Source organism: Podarcis melisellensis (assembly GCF_964234715.1).
Source record: "Podarcis melisellensis genome assembly, chromosome: 8".
Classification (NCBI taxonomy): domain Eukaryota; kingdom Metazoa; phylum Chordata; class Lepidosauria; order Squamata; family Lacertidae; genus Podarcis; species Podarcis melisellensis.
The window spans coordinates 56090522-56105645 of NC_138540.1; the positions used below are offsets into that span (position 1 = coordinate 56090522).

Below are 15124 nucleotides of genomic sequence, written 5' to 3' on the forward strand. Positions count from 1 at the left end.
ATTACTCATTAAGTAAACAAACGCGTGTTCCCATTTTATTTTTAAGCTTTTATGTAGAAGCACCCCAGCTGTCTCTCTGAAAGAACCTTTTCTTTCCACCTGGAGCATGTCGATAAAAATGCACACATTCGTAGGAGGCAAAAAGGAAGGTCTGAAGTCAATATGTAACGATTGTGAACAATTGTGAACCTGACCTACTGGGACTTTATCAATTCACAGATCAACCTCTACTGCTCACTTTGCTCTGGATAACACCAATGACATAACCTTTAGACCACTAGATACCGTATTTTTCGCTCTATAAGACACATTTTTCCCCTCCTAAAAAGTAAGGGGAAATGTGTGTGCGTCTTTTGGAGCGAATGCAGGCTCCATGGCTTCAGCGAAAGCAACGCGAAGCCTGCGGAGCGCAGCGGGAGTGTTCCTGCTGCACTCTGGAGGTTTCGTGTTGCTTTCGCTGGAGCCAGGAGAGCAAGAGGGGTTGGTGCGCACCAATCCCTCTTGCTCTCCTGGCTTCGCTGGAGAGGCGCTGCACAGCTTTCCCTCTCTACGCAGCGCCCCTTCAGCGAAGCGGGAGGAGAAATGGAAAGGGCTCCGTTTCTCCTGCCACTTCACTGAAGGGGCGCTGCGCAGAGAGGGAGAGAATATTTTTTTTCTTGTTCCCCCCCTCTAAAACTAGGTGCGTCTTATGGTCCGGTGCACCTCATAGAGCGAAAAATATGGTAGTCTGATCTACCTGAAACAGAAGAGAATCCTCTATCATCCTTCAATATAAAAGGTCTCTGAACATAATAGGGAAAAACTGGCACTTTATTGACCTTTTATAGACTTCCTCTGAGATTTAAAAAGCTGCCTTATGCCAGGACAGATAATTGGTCCATCTAACTCAGTACTGTCTACACTGTCTGGCAGCAGCTCTCCAGGGCTTAAGGGCTTTCTCAGACCCTGCCTGAACCTGCCAGCGATTGAACAAGGCACGTTTCCCATGCAAAACGTGCTCTGAGCTATGAGAATGTTCACAAACATTTGAATTAATCCCACAAGGTTGATAAACAGGTCAGATGAGGTGTTTTTTTTAAAAAAAACAACTGTAATATAATTACTTGCCATTACAAACATTTGGCCAGGTATCAACTAAGCAAACCTTACGCATTTAATAACATTTCAGAGACTGATACAATTTTTTTTAAAAAAACAACCTTTTAAAATATCACAATCTGATGCAGAAGAAAGCTGCCATCCCTATGATAATCAGCAGAATTTCCATCGATCATGCGGTGCCTGAGTGAGAATTTTTGCTGTTCTAAATGTAGCATATTTATCAGTGTCTCTGACAGGAAGAGCAACTTATCTCGGAAAATCCGTCTTCAAAAGTAGCAGTGGGTAGGTTTTTAAAAAAATGAAATCTGCATGCACTTCACATTCATGTATCAAGTGAATAAGACCTTCAATGGTCTGAGAATTACAAAATCCAGCTTGACTTCTAGGGATACCCTTTAATCTGGCTCTCCCATTCTGCAAAGGGTAAAATATTTGGGCCTTAGAAAAAAACCTGTTCTTAGTTTAACATCCTCCAATCCCTTATATAACGGGGTGTGCCATAGGTAGGAGAAATTATAATAGTAGAGCCCAGCATCCTGTTCTCACAGTGGCCAACCAGATGGCCTGATGGGGAGCCCCCGAGCAGGCCCTGGTCACCCCACATGTGATTCCTAGTGACTACTATTCAGGTGCATACTGGCATAGCCGCTGATAGCCTGCTCCTCCATTAATCCTCTTTTAAAACAATCCACATGGGTGCCCAACACTACCTCACGTGGAAGCAAATTCCATTAGTCAAATGACTGTGTGGAAAAAAAGTACTTTCTTTGACTGTCAACGTAAACGCTTGCTAATGAGCGAGAGGTTGGAGAGAACTGAAAATAACAAACCAAGAGAATGCAAGTAAAGGAACGAAGATGGTACACCAATCCAGACAAAGCAGGATCATGGAATCATAGAACCAAAAGGGACCTAAAGGGTTATCTAGTCCAACCCCCCTGGCAATGCAGCAGTGTGGGGGAACACGAGTTATGGAGGCAGCAACAGGTTTTGTTTTGTTTTTTAATGATCCAGTTGAATTTTTGCTATGCATCCACACGGATAGCAGTACAAAACCAAAAAAGGGTGTGTGGCCTTGTACAGTGGTAAAGGTAAAAGGTAAAGGTACCCCTGCCCGTACGGGCCAGTCTTGACAGACTCTGGGGTTGTGCGCCCATCTCACTTAAGAGGCCAGGGGCCAGCGCTGTCCGGAGACACTTCCGGGTCACGTGGCCAGCGTGACATCGCTGCTCTGGCGAGCCAGAGCTGCACACGGAAACGCCGTTTACCTTCCCGCTGGTAAGCGGTCCCTATTTATCTACTTGCACCTGGAGGTGCTTTCGAAATGCTAGGTTGGCAGGCGCTGGGACCGAGCAGCGGGAGCGCACCCCGCCGCAGGGATTTGAACCGCCGACCTTTCGATCGGCAAGTCCTAGGCGCTGAGACTTTAACCCACAGCGCCACCTGCGTCCCCTTGTACAGTGGTACCTCAGGTTAAAAACTTAATTCGTTCCGGAGGTCTGTTCTTAACCTGAAACTGTTCTTAACCTGAGGTACCACTTTAGCTAATGGGGCCTCCCACTGCCGCCGAACGATTTCTGTTCTCATCCTGAGGTAAAGTTCTTAACCTGAGGTACTACTTCCAGGTTAGCGGAGTCTGTAACCTGAAGCATTTGTAACCCGAGGTACCACTGTACTGAGTCAAACCATTGCATCTAGCTCAGTATTGGCTACATTGACTGGCAGCAGTGGCTCTCCAGAGTTCCAGGCACCTGCCTGGAGATGGAGCCTTCTGCATGTGAAGGCTGTGAATCCTGGAAGACCTGCTTCTTGCATTACAGGCCTTTATCCACCTGGCCTAGGAGGGGAGGGCTGTGATTGACTCCAGCTGCAAAAGCTGAAGATGCTGAACAGACTCCCGCACAGGGGTGTTGTTGTTGGAGGGAGGGTGCTGTTAGTGATATTTTTGGCTATTTGGTTGTGCACTTTTTGATGTGTTTTACTTACTGTTTATGGCTACTTCTGTTCCATTTGTAATGGTGTACATTTGTTCATGCTGTAAACCGCATTGTGCATGGTTTGAACCATGGAAAAGTGCCATACAAGTAAATTGTGTGCGCATGTATGCTCCATCGCTGCGCTATGGCCGTTCCCGAAACCTTGCTGCAGGCCTGCACAACCACCACCCTGCCTCTGAGCAGGGAGAGAGCAAGGTCACCTCCATCAGCCTGGCTGGGAGGAGGCACACAAAGGAAGGTCTTGGATGATGAAGGCAGTGTCCAGGTTGGTTTATATGGGGAGAGGCGGTCCTTCTAGGAGAGGACTCTCTGCTGACACATCAGAAAACCACTACCAGACAAGCCATTACTGTACTAGGTGGACCAATGGCTCAGCACAAAGAGACTTCTTCTATTGTCCTTATTCTTACTACTACTATTACAGCACATGTATCCCGCCATGTTTCTTACATCACAGAACCCAACATGTAATTCTCAGATGGTCTCCCAAGCAGGGACTGACAAGCCCCAAATCTGCTTAGCAAGGTGAATTTAGGAATCTGCCTTGTAATGTCTGTCTATCTCAGTCTTGTCTACACTGTGGCAGCAGTTCTGCAAGGTTTCAGGCAGGGAATCTCTCCCAGCCCTACCTGCAGCTACCATGCCTTCAGGCCAGAACATTTTCCTATTCTTCACATCCAAAGTGGTTCTCTAGAGCTTACCGAAAAGGCATCTTGGGCTTCGCACATCTTGGCAACGGAAGTCTGGAACTCCCCGATGAAATCGTGGCCTCCGTCGTTGTCGTAATCATGACATATGATCTGGTGGGAGAAAAGGGAGAAGCAGAGCAGTGAGTGGGGTTTTTTGTTTTCTTTAAAGAAGCAAACAGGTGTCCTCATGTTGCCTATTGCTGGGCTGCCCATTAAAGAAGCCTGAAATTGAGCTGCACATTTTTTGTGACAAAGAAACTCATCTTTCTCAGAAATGGGATCGTTTATTTTTTTCCAAGAATTAGAACTAGGTGTCAGAAATAATGAGATGCTGTCTAGAAATAGTAATTACAGAGGAACAGATCCAATTAATGGATAAAGATGAAGGTTATGGTAACAAATATTGCTATTTCCAGAAACTTCCAAGAAATTCCCATTTGAAGACCTTAAAAGAAAAAGAAAACGATTTTTAAAATGTTGTAAATTACTCTGTGGAGGAGTGGAGTCCATGATTTCATAATCACCAGAACATGCTGTGCTTACCCAACTTCACAATGTCTGGAAACAAAGGAAGGTTTTCAAACAAAAAGACCTAACATTTTCTGCTAGTTTACAAGCCTGGAAGCAGCCATTCTATGACTGGTACCTTTGGCACTATCTCAAAATTCCAAAATGCCCTCCTGCACCCTAAACTGTTGGCAACCACTGAAACAGAAGGAGACTTGGGCCCTTGGTACCTTTATCTGCCTTTCGACGTCTCCGTCACACAGAGATATTAAAGGCACAGTGAACGGCTTCCACACAGGATCCAGCGTGTATTTAATCACCTGCAATTTGGAGAGACGGGAGAAGCACAGGGGGAGATCATTTCACAATCAAGGCCAACACACCAAGGGCCAAGCTAGACACCAGGGCCGGCCCTACTATTGGGCAGAGCAAGGCAACTGCCTCAACGTGGCAGACACCAGTGGGAAGCAGCAGGAGTTCCTGGGCATTCCTCCCAAGTCCTGGGACCCTCGCTTTGTCCTATTGCCTCTCATCAGGTGGAGAAGACTACCACCCCACCAGCATGGGTTATTCAAAATGTGTACCAGAAATTGGTTCGCTTACAAATACATTTATTCTACCTTCCCCTGTTTCTACTCCTGCAATGACTGCAATGTGCTCCCCATTCAACCTGCAAAGCCTAAATGATTTACAAATATAATTGCTTTTTTGATGTAAAAAAAGGTAGCCTTGTCTCTGAACTCACATCTGTAAGAGAGGATCGGCTTTGCATTGAAGAGTGAGGCAGGATTGGCCTCTTGTCAAGAGCAAGGCATTGCCAGTTAGAGCATGGATTAAGTGTTAATGTTAAAATGACTGTAAATGCTTCCCTGCAAAGGAGTGGAAAGGATCAAAGAGAAACTGTGATGTAAAACTGAGACTTCCCTGTGCAGAACTGTCAGACACTGGAGCACTGTGTGGGAGTCTCAAAGGATGCACACTTACAACCCAACACAGGAGAAAATCACACAATGTGTCAGTCAGAAATAACACAAATCAACTGTGAAGAATAGGGCTCTTCCACACACCACTGTCCCTCCCTGCACAACTGCACCGCCACTGGTGCAAGGTGGACTTCTTCTTTTTTTGTTTTGTTTATTTTATTCACTATTTTTCACCTATTTCCCCTCCTTATATTCTTTCTCAATAAAGCTTGATTACCATAATTTGTCTCTCAGGTGGAGTGGATTCCTGTACTACTCAAAGGACAGAGTTTCTTGCATGCTGCCTGCGGCGTCTGGGTTATAGAATCATAGAATCGTAGAATTGGATGGGATACCAAGAGTCATCTAGTCCAACCCCCTACAATGCAGGAATCCATGACAGAAGGCCATCCAACATCTGCTTAGAAACCTCCAGCAAGGTGGACTTCTGAATCCCACACCGTGCAACACTTCTAATGCCGGTCCTGGCTTGTGCCAAGAAACTGTGCTTTAAGGTGACCTGATTCCCTCCCTCCTACACCCCTATTTCAGATGTAGCAAAAACCTGCAGAAAGTGAAAGCTTCCCATCTCTTCCTTGTGGACCCTCCAGAGAAGGGGAGGGGGAGCAGGGAATATGTGAGCCCAAGGCTAGTTTATGGTCACTTATGTAATGCTAAATGGTGCATTATATCCAAAATGAGCCATTGTCTGCCTTCATGCCAAGAGCTCTTTAATATTTCAAGGATCATATAAGAAGGGAAATCAGCATTAAGGAACTCATAAATCAATGACACTGGTTTCTGCGTAATGTATTTAGGATTGGCAGAGAAGAAGAAAACAAATGTATTGATAATTGTCTCCTTGGAGAGTGCCTGTCTCTTTTCTGGCCTGCAAAAGAGGAAGGCACAGTGGTTTGTAAAAGCTCGGGCTTGGGTAGAACTGTAAAGTTGGAAGGGACCTGAGGATCATCCAGTCCAACCCCTTACAAGGAAGGAATCTTTTGCCCAATGTGGGACTCAAACCCACGTCTCTGAGATTAAGAGTCTCAATGATTACCAACCGAGCTATATTTTTTAAGAAACTGCTTTCTGCCTGTTCTGTCCAATACAGGAACTGTGTCTGCTTTGGGTCTTTTTCTTTTTGTCACTACCAACATCAGTGAGATCTTGGAGGGAGAAAAATTTGCTTAGGGGTGGGCAAACCAGGTTTTTGCTGCATTCAAAAACTAATATCTGAATGGGCCTGTCAATGAGCACCCAAGACATTTACTTTGAAACTTGAGGACAGAGGTTCTTTTCATTGCTCCCAAAGGCACTTGAAAGCAAGATGTGTCCTGGAAAGTCTCAGGAGGGATTCAGCCAGGAATGTTAATACTAATGACAATAGCAGTTCAGCTGTAAGGTCTGAAGCCCATGGATTCTGTCCTGCTAGGTCATGGGGGGACAAAGACCTCCAGTTCTCACCAAAAAACTCCCAAAACATTTATGATTTATGCCTTTTCCAGCAGTTCCCAAAACTGAAGGGGCACCCCCAGAACTGATTGCTGTTGTTTTAGTGGTGTGGTGTGTTTTTTTAAACAGCCAGGATAACTACCTGGACACAGTTACCAAAAGCCGGTGCAAAGAGTCCCCATTCTCTGGAGGAGGATGGCTGGATTCCCCCATGTCCCCTTAGAAGGATTTGGAACATGGGTTTCTACATTATTCATTTAGATGTAATTGTTGCAGTATGAAGAGTGCTGCATAATTCTTCTTGGGCCATATTGCTTTTTTGCCTTTGCAATGCAACTCATTCTGCATTGGGGACGGGAACCTCAAGCTAGGGGCCAAATGCGGCAATCCAAACCTCCCTATCTGTCCCTCGGAAGTTACCCCAGCCACATTCCCCACCAGCCCTGCTTTGTACCCCACATTTTGCTGGGCTGGAAGGTGCCCTTGAACTGGATGCTAGTCCATTATCAAGGGCTGAAGTGTGTTTGTGTGCAGAAACTAGGCTACAGTACAACATTTACATTCAATGTTCCACTTATTTTTGGTCTCTCCCCCCACCCACCTCTGGCACATGGCCCTCAGAATGTTGCCCAGAAGAGAATGTGGACCTCTGGTTGATAATGGTTCCCCAGGTCTGCCTTGAAACTGCTTTTAAAACTCACAAAAGCCAGTTGTAATCCCTTGCAACACAGACACACCCACTCAAGGTTTTTGAGGTGTTTGGGGGACACCTCAACTTCACTTTATTCAAAAACATCACCCAAAATATCTGGTCCTTGGCAGCATGGGACACAGACAGAGTGCAATCTTGCTGCAAAACACTGATATTTGCATCTCTCAATGGGGGAATTCATTGATGCTAACAGATGACCCTGCTTACCTCTGTCCTATGAACTAGCATCCATTTCCCATCGTCTCCTGGTTTATAAAACTCTAAAAATGGGTCTGATTTTCCAAACAAGTCCTGCAAGGGGGATGAAAGAGGAAAAAATAATCACAGCGGTTATACAATTACCCCAGCTCAGCTGCCTCAAATCAGCACCAGGTAACGTAGCATTAGGAGGAGAGAGGAAGTCTTTCCCCTTAGGCTATAAATCAGAGGCACACAATGTGTCTTGCAGGGCCCTCCCAGTGCTACAATTTGAAAGAATAAGAAATGAAGGCCCGTAAATCTTAAAACATCTAAGCACAGGGTAAACAGTAGCATCCACAGATGGTCTGATTTCCCCAAAGCAACAAATATTATTGGCTCAAAACGGTCTCTTGGTGCTCACACCGGAATGTAAATCCTCAACAACTTTGGCAGGGTTGCCAGGGACTGTAGCGGTTGGACTTGCACTCTCTACCTCCTCACTGTAGTGGGTTTTGTCAGTGGGCTCCCCAACTGGGGTGTGGACACAACCCAGCAGATGCCCAACCAGGCCAACTCTTGGAACCAGTCCTGTATTTAAAGCGCTCCCCAACAGCCATGGCCCAAACTAAATGATACTAGAAAGAATGTGACTAATCTCTTAGAGTTTAAGCTGCTGAAAAGCAGCAATGGAGGCTGCAGTCAGGAACAGAAGAGCAGCGGACAAGAGGGTCTATTAAACCCTTTTCCTTTGCTACTATTGTCTGTGGGAAACTGCAATGCCATCCCAGGCAGCCTTCAGTTGGAGATGTGTTCTTGAACCGATGAGCATTCACAAGATAAATCCTAGGGAACTAGAGGGTGGGGGAATACAGGAAGAGCAGAGGCATCTCAGAGGGAAAAAAATATGCAATGCAGATCAAAAAAAGCACCAGGCAGTACGCTTATGGAAGGAGCCATCGACCTTGACTTGCACCACCCTGAAAACAAACTGTCTCTCCTCAGAGTTCTAGGGCTCTCTCTCTCTTTCAACAGGCCTTTCAGAGCTTTGCCTCTTCAAGGGCTGCTTGTTTTCAGTCCGTTTACATACTTTATTTATAGATGCACAGGGGTTTCTCAGAAGTCCACGCAGGGTGTGAATCTCTATTGGTACAGGGACCGATTATTTGGTTTATGCATTAATTCAAAGTCTTTTTTATATCATCCTTCACTCACAATCTGAGGGAGGATTACAAAAATAAAACCCTAAAAATGTAATATTTTTTTTTAATGTAAAATAAAAGCTATGAAATCATACCGGCAACATAAAACAGTCAGCAGGATTAAAGTTGCATCAGTAAAGCTCAGGAAAATAAAAGGTTATTTCTGGCAACTAAAAGGAGTACTGGGTAGGAACTAGAGGCTAATCAACTAAAGGAGGATTTGTGCCCTCCAAGAGAAAGGAAAAGGGTATTTCAGACTCTTTGCTTCCATTTCCTTTGGCAAGTTTCTAGACCTCATGGTATGCAGGCAGGGTAGACAGTTAGAAGGTAAATGAACAGGTCTGAGAAAGGAGAGAATTTGTGTGCCTTATTAAAATTGCTGGCTCCTACACTCCTTTCCTCTACCTCTACTGCATCCCAAGCACAGTTGCCAACTGTTCAGCATTGGTTGAAAAGCCCTTTCGTGTCTGTGCGTGGTCTCTGCTGCACAACACTGGAAGACCGGGCTGCTGCCTTGCATTCAACACTGTGAAGTACAATGTCAAAACAAGCATTTGTAGCATCACCTAACTGGCTACATGTTGCATCCATATGAATTTATTTGGGAGGGGGTAGAAGCAGGACCCCAAACACGCACCTTTTTATCCAGCTTCCTGCCTGCCATGCTAAGAGTGATCACACGGTTGTCCGACAGCTCTTGAGCTGCTATCTGGAAGACAAAAGATGAAGAAAAACATAGCTTGTGGAAAAACACAGCTACAGGGAAGGGAGAGGGATGGGATGGCAGAACTTCATTTGCTCTGCTGAAACACCAGCACATTTTGGCTCTTCTGTTCCTTATATTTTCCCCCATTCCAGCTGCTCATCATAGAACCTTTGTAACCAATAAATCATGCCTGAGTTTTTTCTTTCCTCCTCCCTCCCAATCCCTTTTCTTTTTGTGTCATATGTTTTAGGTTCTAAACCTGAGGATAGGGACTGTCTTATCACTGGAATTTGCAAGCTGCTCTGAGAGTCTTTTTTTTCCCCTGGCTGAAGAGCATGGTGGAAATGCTTTAATTAAATAACCATTCCATCTCCCAATGTTCAGGTGTGAGTGCTGCTGCTGCCTATGTAGCCAAAACAACAGCAGCCATACAGAGCAGAGAGGTTTCTGACAGGATTGAGGGAACCAAAGCTAAAACCTCTTTTATTTGAAAGGGGGGGAACACTTTTGGGGCGTTGGGAATCCAAAAACAGTCTAAGGCGGAGTGAGTTTGCTCAGTGTCCACAGAATGCTGGCAAACTGCTGCAGAAAAACCCTGGAAAACTGGGTGGCAGGAGAAATGGAACAGAACAAACTGGTGCCCTGCAGACATTTTGGATTAGAATTCCCATCAGCCCTAACCATTGGCCATGCTGGCAAAGGCTGATGTCAACTATTATCCAAAACATCTAGAGGGTAGATTCTGAAAAAAGAGAGAAAGAAAATAGCGCTTGCACATTTTGCTTCCTTAGGGTCTACAAATGTTAGAAATGCACTTTTAAAAAAGAAAGAAAGAAAACTGGGGACCTGGTGATTGTCCAAGGAGGGGCAACTGCTCCCCCCCTGCAGCTGCTCATGTCAGTGGGGGTGTCTCTCCTCTGGTCCCCCCACTCAGATCTTGCTTAGGGGGGGAAATGACATTGACCACAACTGGAAATAGCTCTACCCTTTGGGCTGCTGTTTACTCTCCAGCACAATCTGAATAAAAAGCAGTGAGTCAGAAAGAGCCTTTGTTGGTGGAGAGAGCACAAGATGAGTTGGTTAATTGCGCCTCTTCTTTCCTCATTAGTGTCATGCGGACGCAGGCCCTGAAGTGAAAAAGCAAAGCTGCACGGGGCCGGAGTATATGATAGGACTAAGTCTACAGACTCCTTGAATCTTAACTTGGTCTTCTATGGATGCTTGCAGAGCAAGGTGACCAAGATGATCAAGGACCTCAAGGTTCCCTTTGAGGAACGGCTGAGGGAGATGGGGATGTTAAGCCTGGAGAAGAGAAGACTGAGCAGTGATGTGATGGTCAACTTCAAATATCTAAAGAGCTGTCCCATGGAAGATGGAGCAAGCTTGTTTTCTGCCGCTCCAAATGGTAGGGACCCCAACAAATGGATTCAAATGGCAAGAAAGGGGATTCCGATTAAACATTAGGAATGTCCTTCCATCAGTACGAGCTGTTTGGCAAGGACTCTCCTTCATTGGAGGTTTTTAAATAGGGATTGGATGGCCATCTGTCAAGGATTCTATAGTTGCAATTCTATGATTCTATGCGGTCCAGCTTTTACCCCTATCTCTTGGGAAAGCGCAGTGTGTGTGTGTGCTTTCTGCATCTTTGGCAGGCTGATTCTGGAGAGCCAGCAGAAAAGTGACCACGGCACTTGCTCAAAAATCCAAATGTACGTTGCTTTGAAGTTGAGCAACAAGGTTGCCCAACTGCCTTGCTGTTGATGGCATGGGACTGGCTTTCCAGAGTCACCAGATTTCTGGGACCGTGATCTAGTGTTGAGCATCCTGGTTTGAACTGCCTGCAGTTCCATCCTCCAGCCAGCAGCTCTGCTAATCTGAGCAATAGGGTGCCCATGTGCAACGAGTGGGGATCCCTGTCTCAGAGCCTGGTGCTGAGAGACGTCTGTCACTGGCCTCCCTGCGGCTGCTCTGCTTTGGGGTTTATTTTGCATGAACAGGTGCTGAAAGGAACATAGGAGTGAGAGGCGGTTCCAGGCACTGTGGGTGGAAGAGAAGAAGATGCCAAGGCTGCTTTTTCTTTTTCTTTTTTGCAAATGTTCTTCATACTCTTTCTCTCTCTCTCCTCCTGAGCACAATGGCTGGATGTCAGTGCATGCAGCCAGAACAGAGGTTGAGCCCAGCATTTTAATTTTTCCACACAGGAGCCTTATTTTCAGCTGAATAAGGGCTGAGGGCCCAGCAACATGGATTTCATCAAACCACATGTTCTGGATTATAGCTTCCATCACTGGCATTTCTGGTCAGTAGATTCAGTAGATTTAGCCTAGGCTAGAGCACAGAATTCTGGGAACACAGGTCCAACCGCAAAGTGAAAAAATGTGAGATAATAGAAGACTTGTAGTGTTGGAAGGGACCCCAAGGGACATGAAGTCCAATCCCCTGCAGTGCAGGAAAAGCACCTTGGAAATGCACATGGAGTCAAGAGAGGAAAGTGGGAAAGAGTGTCACTTTCCTCTTCCAGGTTTATGGAAGTGGCAAAAATGGGGAGAGCAATAGCTGCGGCTCTGTGTTCCGGACACACAAAATTCACAGGTTTCTATGTGAACACACACACACACACACACACACACAGACATTCTCCATCCAGGCAGGCAAGAAGCATCATCCCCAGATCAAGCACACAGTCCAGCTGGGCAAAAGCACTCAGGAAGAGGGCAGGGCAGGGCTGGGGAGAAGGGACAGTGCCTGAGGAAGAGCCTCCCTTAAGGCCAGGAGGGCCCACATTCAGGCCTCAGGCTCCCCTTCTCCCCCGGCACAGAGAAAGAAAGACTACGTTTCTTATTCTGTGGGAGGAAGACAGCTCCCTCTGAGCAGAGGCAAGCGGCTGCCAGCACAGAAAGCGCATCCTGCACTGGAGGAGGAGGGGGCTGCCTTGCCAGCCTCATCCGGCTGGCCTCGGCGACGCTTGCTTCATGCACAACTCGAGCCACCTACACGTGCTGGCATTCGGTCAGCCCCACTGCCTCGTTCCAGCATGAAGCGTCTCCAGGGAGTTTGCCATTTTGCTGCCCTCGAACGGTTAAACCGCCCCCCCCACTCCACCTTTTCTCCTGGCACAGCAGCACCAAACCACCAGCCCAATGGGACCCAGCTGCATCCTCCTGCCTTCTGTGTAGGTCTCAGCTGTTTCCCTGCTTTTTTTTTTTAAAAAAAGCCCCTCACATTTCCTGTAAAATCTAGTCTGCCTGGTACAGATATTGGGTCTGTGTCTAGTTAGTATGCCCCTTGGAGGCCTATCCTTTTAATTCCTCGCAAAGCACCATTTACAACAATTTTATTTATTCATTCACTGCATTTATATCCCACCTTTCCCCCCAAGGAGCTCAAAATGGTTTGCATAGTTTTCTTCCTGCCTGTTTTATCCTCACAACAGCCCTGCGAGCAGCCAGTTTTGAACACGGAGTGTTCAAGTTACACCGTTCCCCTCTCTAAATCCACTGTCAGTTTCCTTGCATAGATTTCCTGCTTGATTGGTGACTGGCTGAGTGCATGAGGAGGGCAAGCACAGATGAAGATGCCTTCAGCAGATCCCATGGCATTAAAATCAAGCACACCTGATCAGCAGAGGGAGGTGATAGCCCACCATGGTGCAGCCAAATCAGAGGAGACTGCAATTTGCATCATAAAGCAGCTGCTGTCACCAGCCCATCAAACTGAAAAGGCAAGCCCTGAGCTCAACCTCTTTCTCCACGGCAGTTTTGAGTGCTAGGAACAACAGCCTTCTCCAACTTGATGACCTCCAGATATTGTTGGACTATAGCTCCTACCATTGCTGACTGCTGGCTGAGGCTGAAGGGAGTTGCAGTCCATCAACATCTGCAGGGCCACAGGCTCCTGACTCATGGGCCAGGATAGCTGGTAGACATTTTATCAATGGGCGTCAATGTCTCACAATTAGGAAGTCCTTAGAGATCTCTCTCCAGGGTGCTGGGCTGGAGGGTGCCTCCACACGGAAGCCTGCTGCCAATACCTTTTCCTTCTCACTCCACTTTAATCGTAATCTGGGCTGGTGTGGCATCTTTTAGATATTTCTGAGTTTTATGTACAGATACCCAATGTACCCCATCCACACCAGTGGGAGCTGCATGGCCAAATGCTCCTAAGAACATAAGGTGAGCCTGCTGGATCAGGCTAGTGGCCCATTTAGTCCAGCATCTCCTCCTATAACTATTTTGCCAAGCTATGTAAATATATATATATTTGTTCCTATGGTGGGGGGGGAGGAGGAACCACCCACATCAATGAGTATGCTTAAAGCAGCCTGTAACACAGGAAATAGCGATATTTTTATTTTTTCTCCATTTTAATGATGGTCCATCTGGCTGTTTTAATTTGAAGGAGCTGGACGATGTCTGTTTTCCTATCTCTGTTGGGCAGACAATATTAATGGGGTCTTAATTATGTGGATTGCTGCTCACAATTTTTGCCATGCAGGGATTCAGCAGCCAAACTCAGGGCCAGCCTTACCATTGGGCTGAGTGTGACAGCTGCCTCAGGTGGCACATCCTGAGTGGCAGTGAGGGCTTGGAAGGCAGAGGTTGTGTGGACCGTATGCACCCTCTTGAACTAACCTGCTGTCCTCACTTGGACGCTGTCCCATCACCAGTGCTGAAATAAGAGTCAAATGCTAGCCCAGTTAGCTTTTGTGTGTGGAATGTGTTTGTGTGTGTGATATTGCCCTTTGCCTTAAGCAACGAAGTGTGCTTGGCCAATCCTATCCAAGCTCTTCCTTCTCTCCTGCACTAGAAAAATGTATGCACAATTGCATACGTCAAAGCTCAGGAAACACAATAACTGAGCATCCTGCTGTTTCCATTTCAAGATGAAAATATTCTCTGGTGAGTGCCTTCTTCGTCAACATGCATGAAATCATAGAACTGTGGAATTGGAAGGGACCCCAAGGGCCATCTAGACTGATCCCCTGCAATGCAGGAATCACAGCTAGAGAATCCTCAGTGACAGAGCATCTGTTTTGCATGCAGAAGGGCCCAAGTTGACCCCTTTGCATCCCCCCCCAGGTCAGGTTAGGAGAAGCATCTGTCTGCGACCCCAGAGAACCAGTGCCAGTCACCGTGAACAGTACTGATGGACCAATGGTCTGATTTGGTAGAAGGCACCTTCTTATGTTCTCCCATATATTCATGGGCAATTTATGTGGTTGTTCTTGTTTAGCTCCAGCTTGGACTGGTTGTAAGGAAGACGGCAGGTATCCAGAGACTGGCTGTGGGCAGACTGAGGTTGTTTAGGGCAATTCCCCATTTGACATCATAGACCAGCCTCCTCTGCCCACACATCTCAGCAAGCTGGTGACAATACACCAAGATTACTGCAGTGAATGCAATTCAAGCAACACCATTGTTCAACTTTGCTCAGCAGGAACAAGGTTCCTGGGATAAGAAACATGCACAGAATTTGTGGGTTTCTATTGTAGAGGGAGCCACTTGTCAGGTTAAAAGTTGGAAAAAACCCTTCAAAAACACCTCTGACTCTTTGCCATTTTTCTCTCCTGTTTCCAATATGGAATCATATAATAAGTCCACAACTTATGCACATTTAACT

General features: G+C 46.3%; 1 protein-coding gene across 1 annotated transcript in view; it reads right to left on the minus strand.

Moving 5' to 3' along the window:
• Positions 1–15124, minus strand: part of CPNE2 (copine 2) — a 79697-nt gene that overhangs the window by 18808 nt on the left and 45765 nt on the right. The window contains exons 5-8 of the mRNA XM_081922713.1: positions 9437–9508; positions 7628–7711; positions 4525–4614; positions 3800–3898 (exon numbers count right to left, since the gene is read on the minus strand). Coding sequence (XP_081778839.1) covers positions 3800–3898; positions 4525–4614; positions 7628–7711; positions 9437–9508 — 345 coding nt within the window. The remainder of the gene's footprint in view (positions 1–3799; positions 3899–4524; positions 4615–7627; positions 7712–9436; positions 9509–15124) is intronic.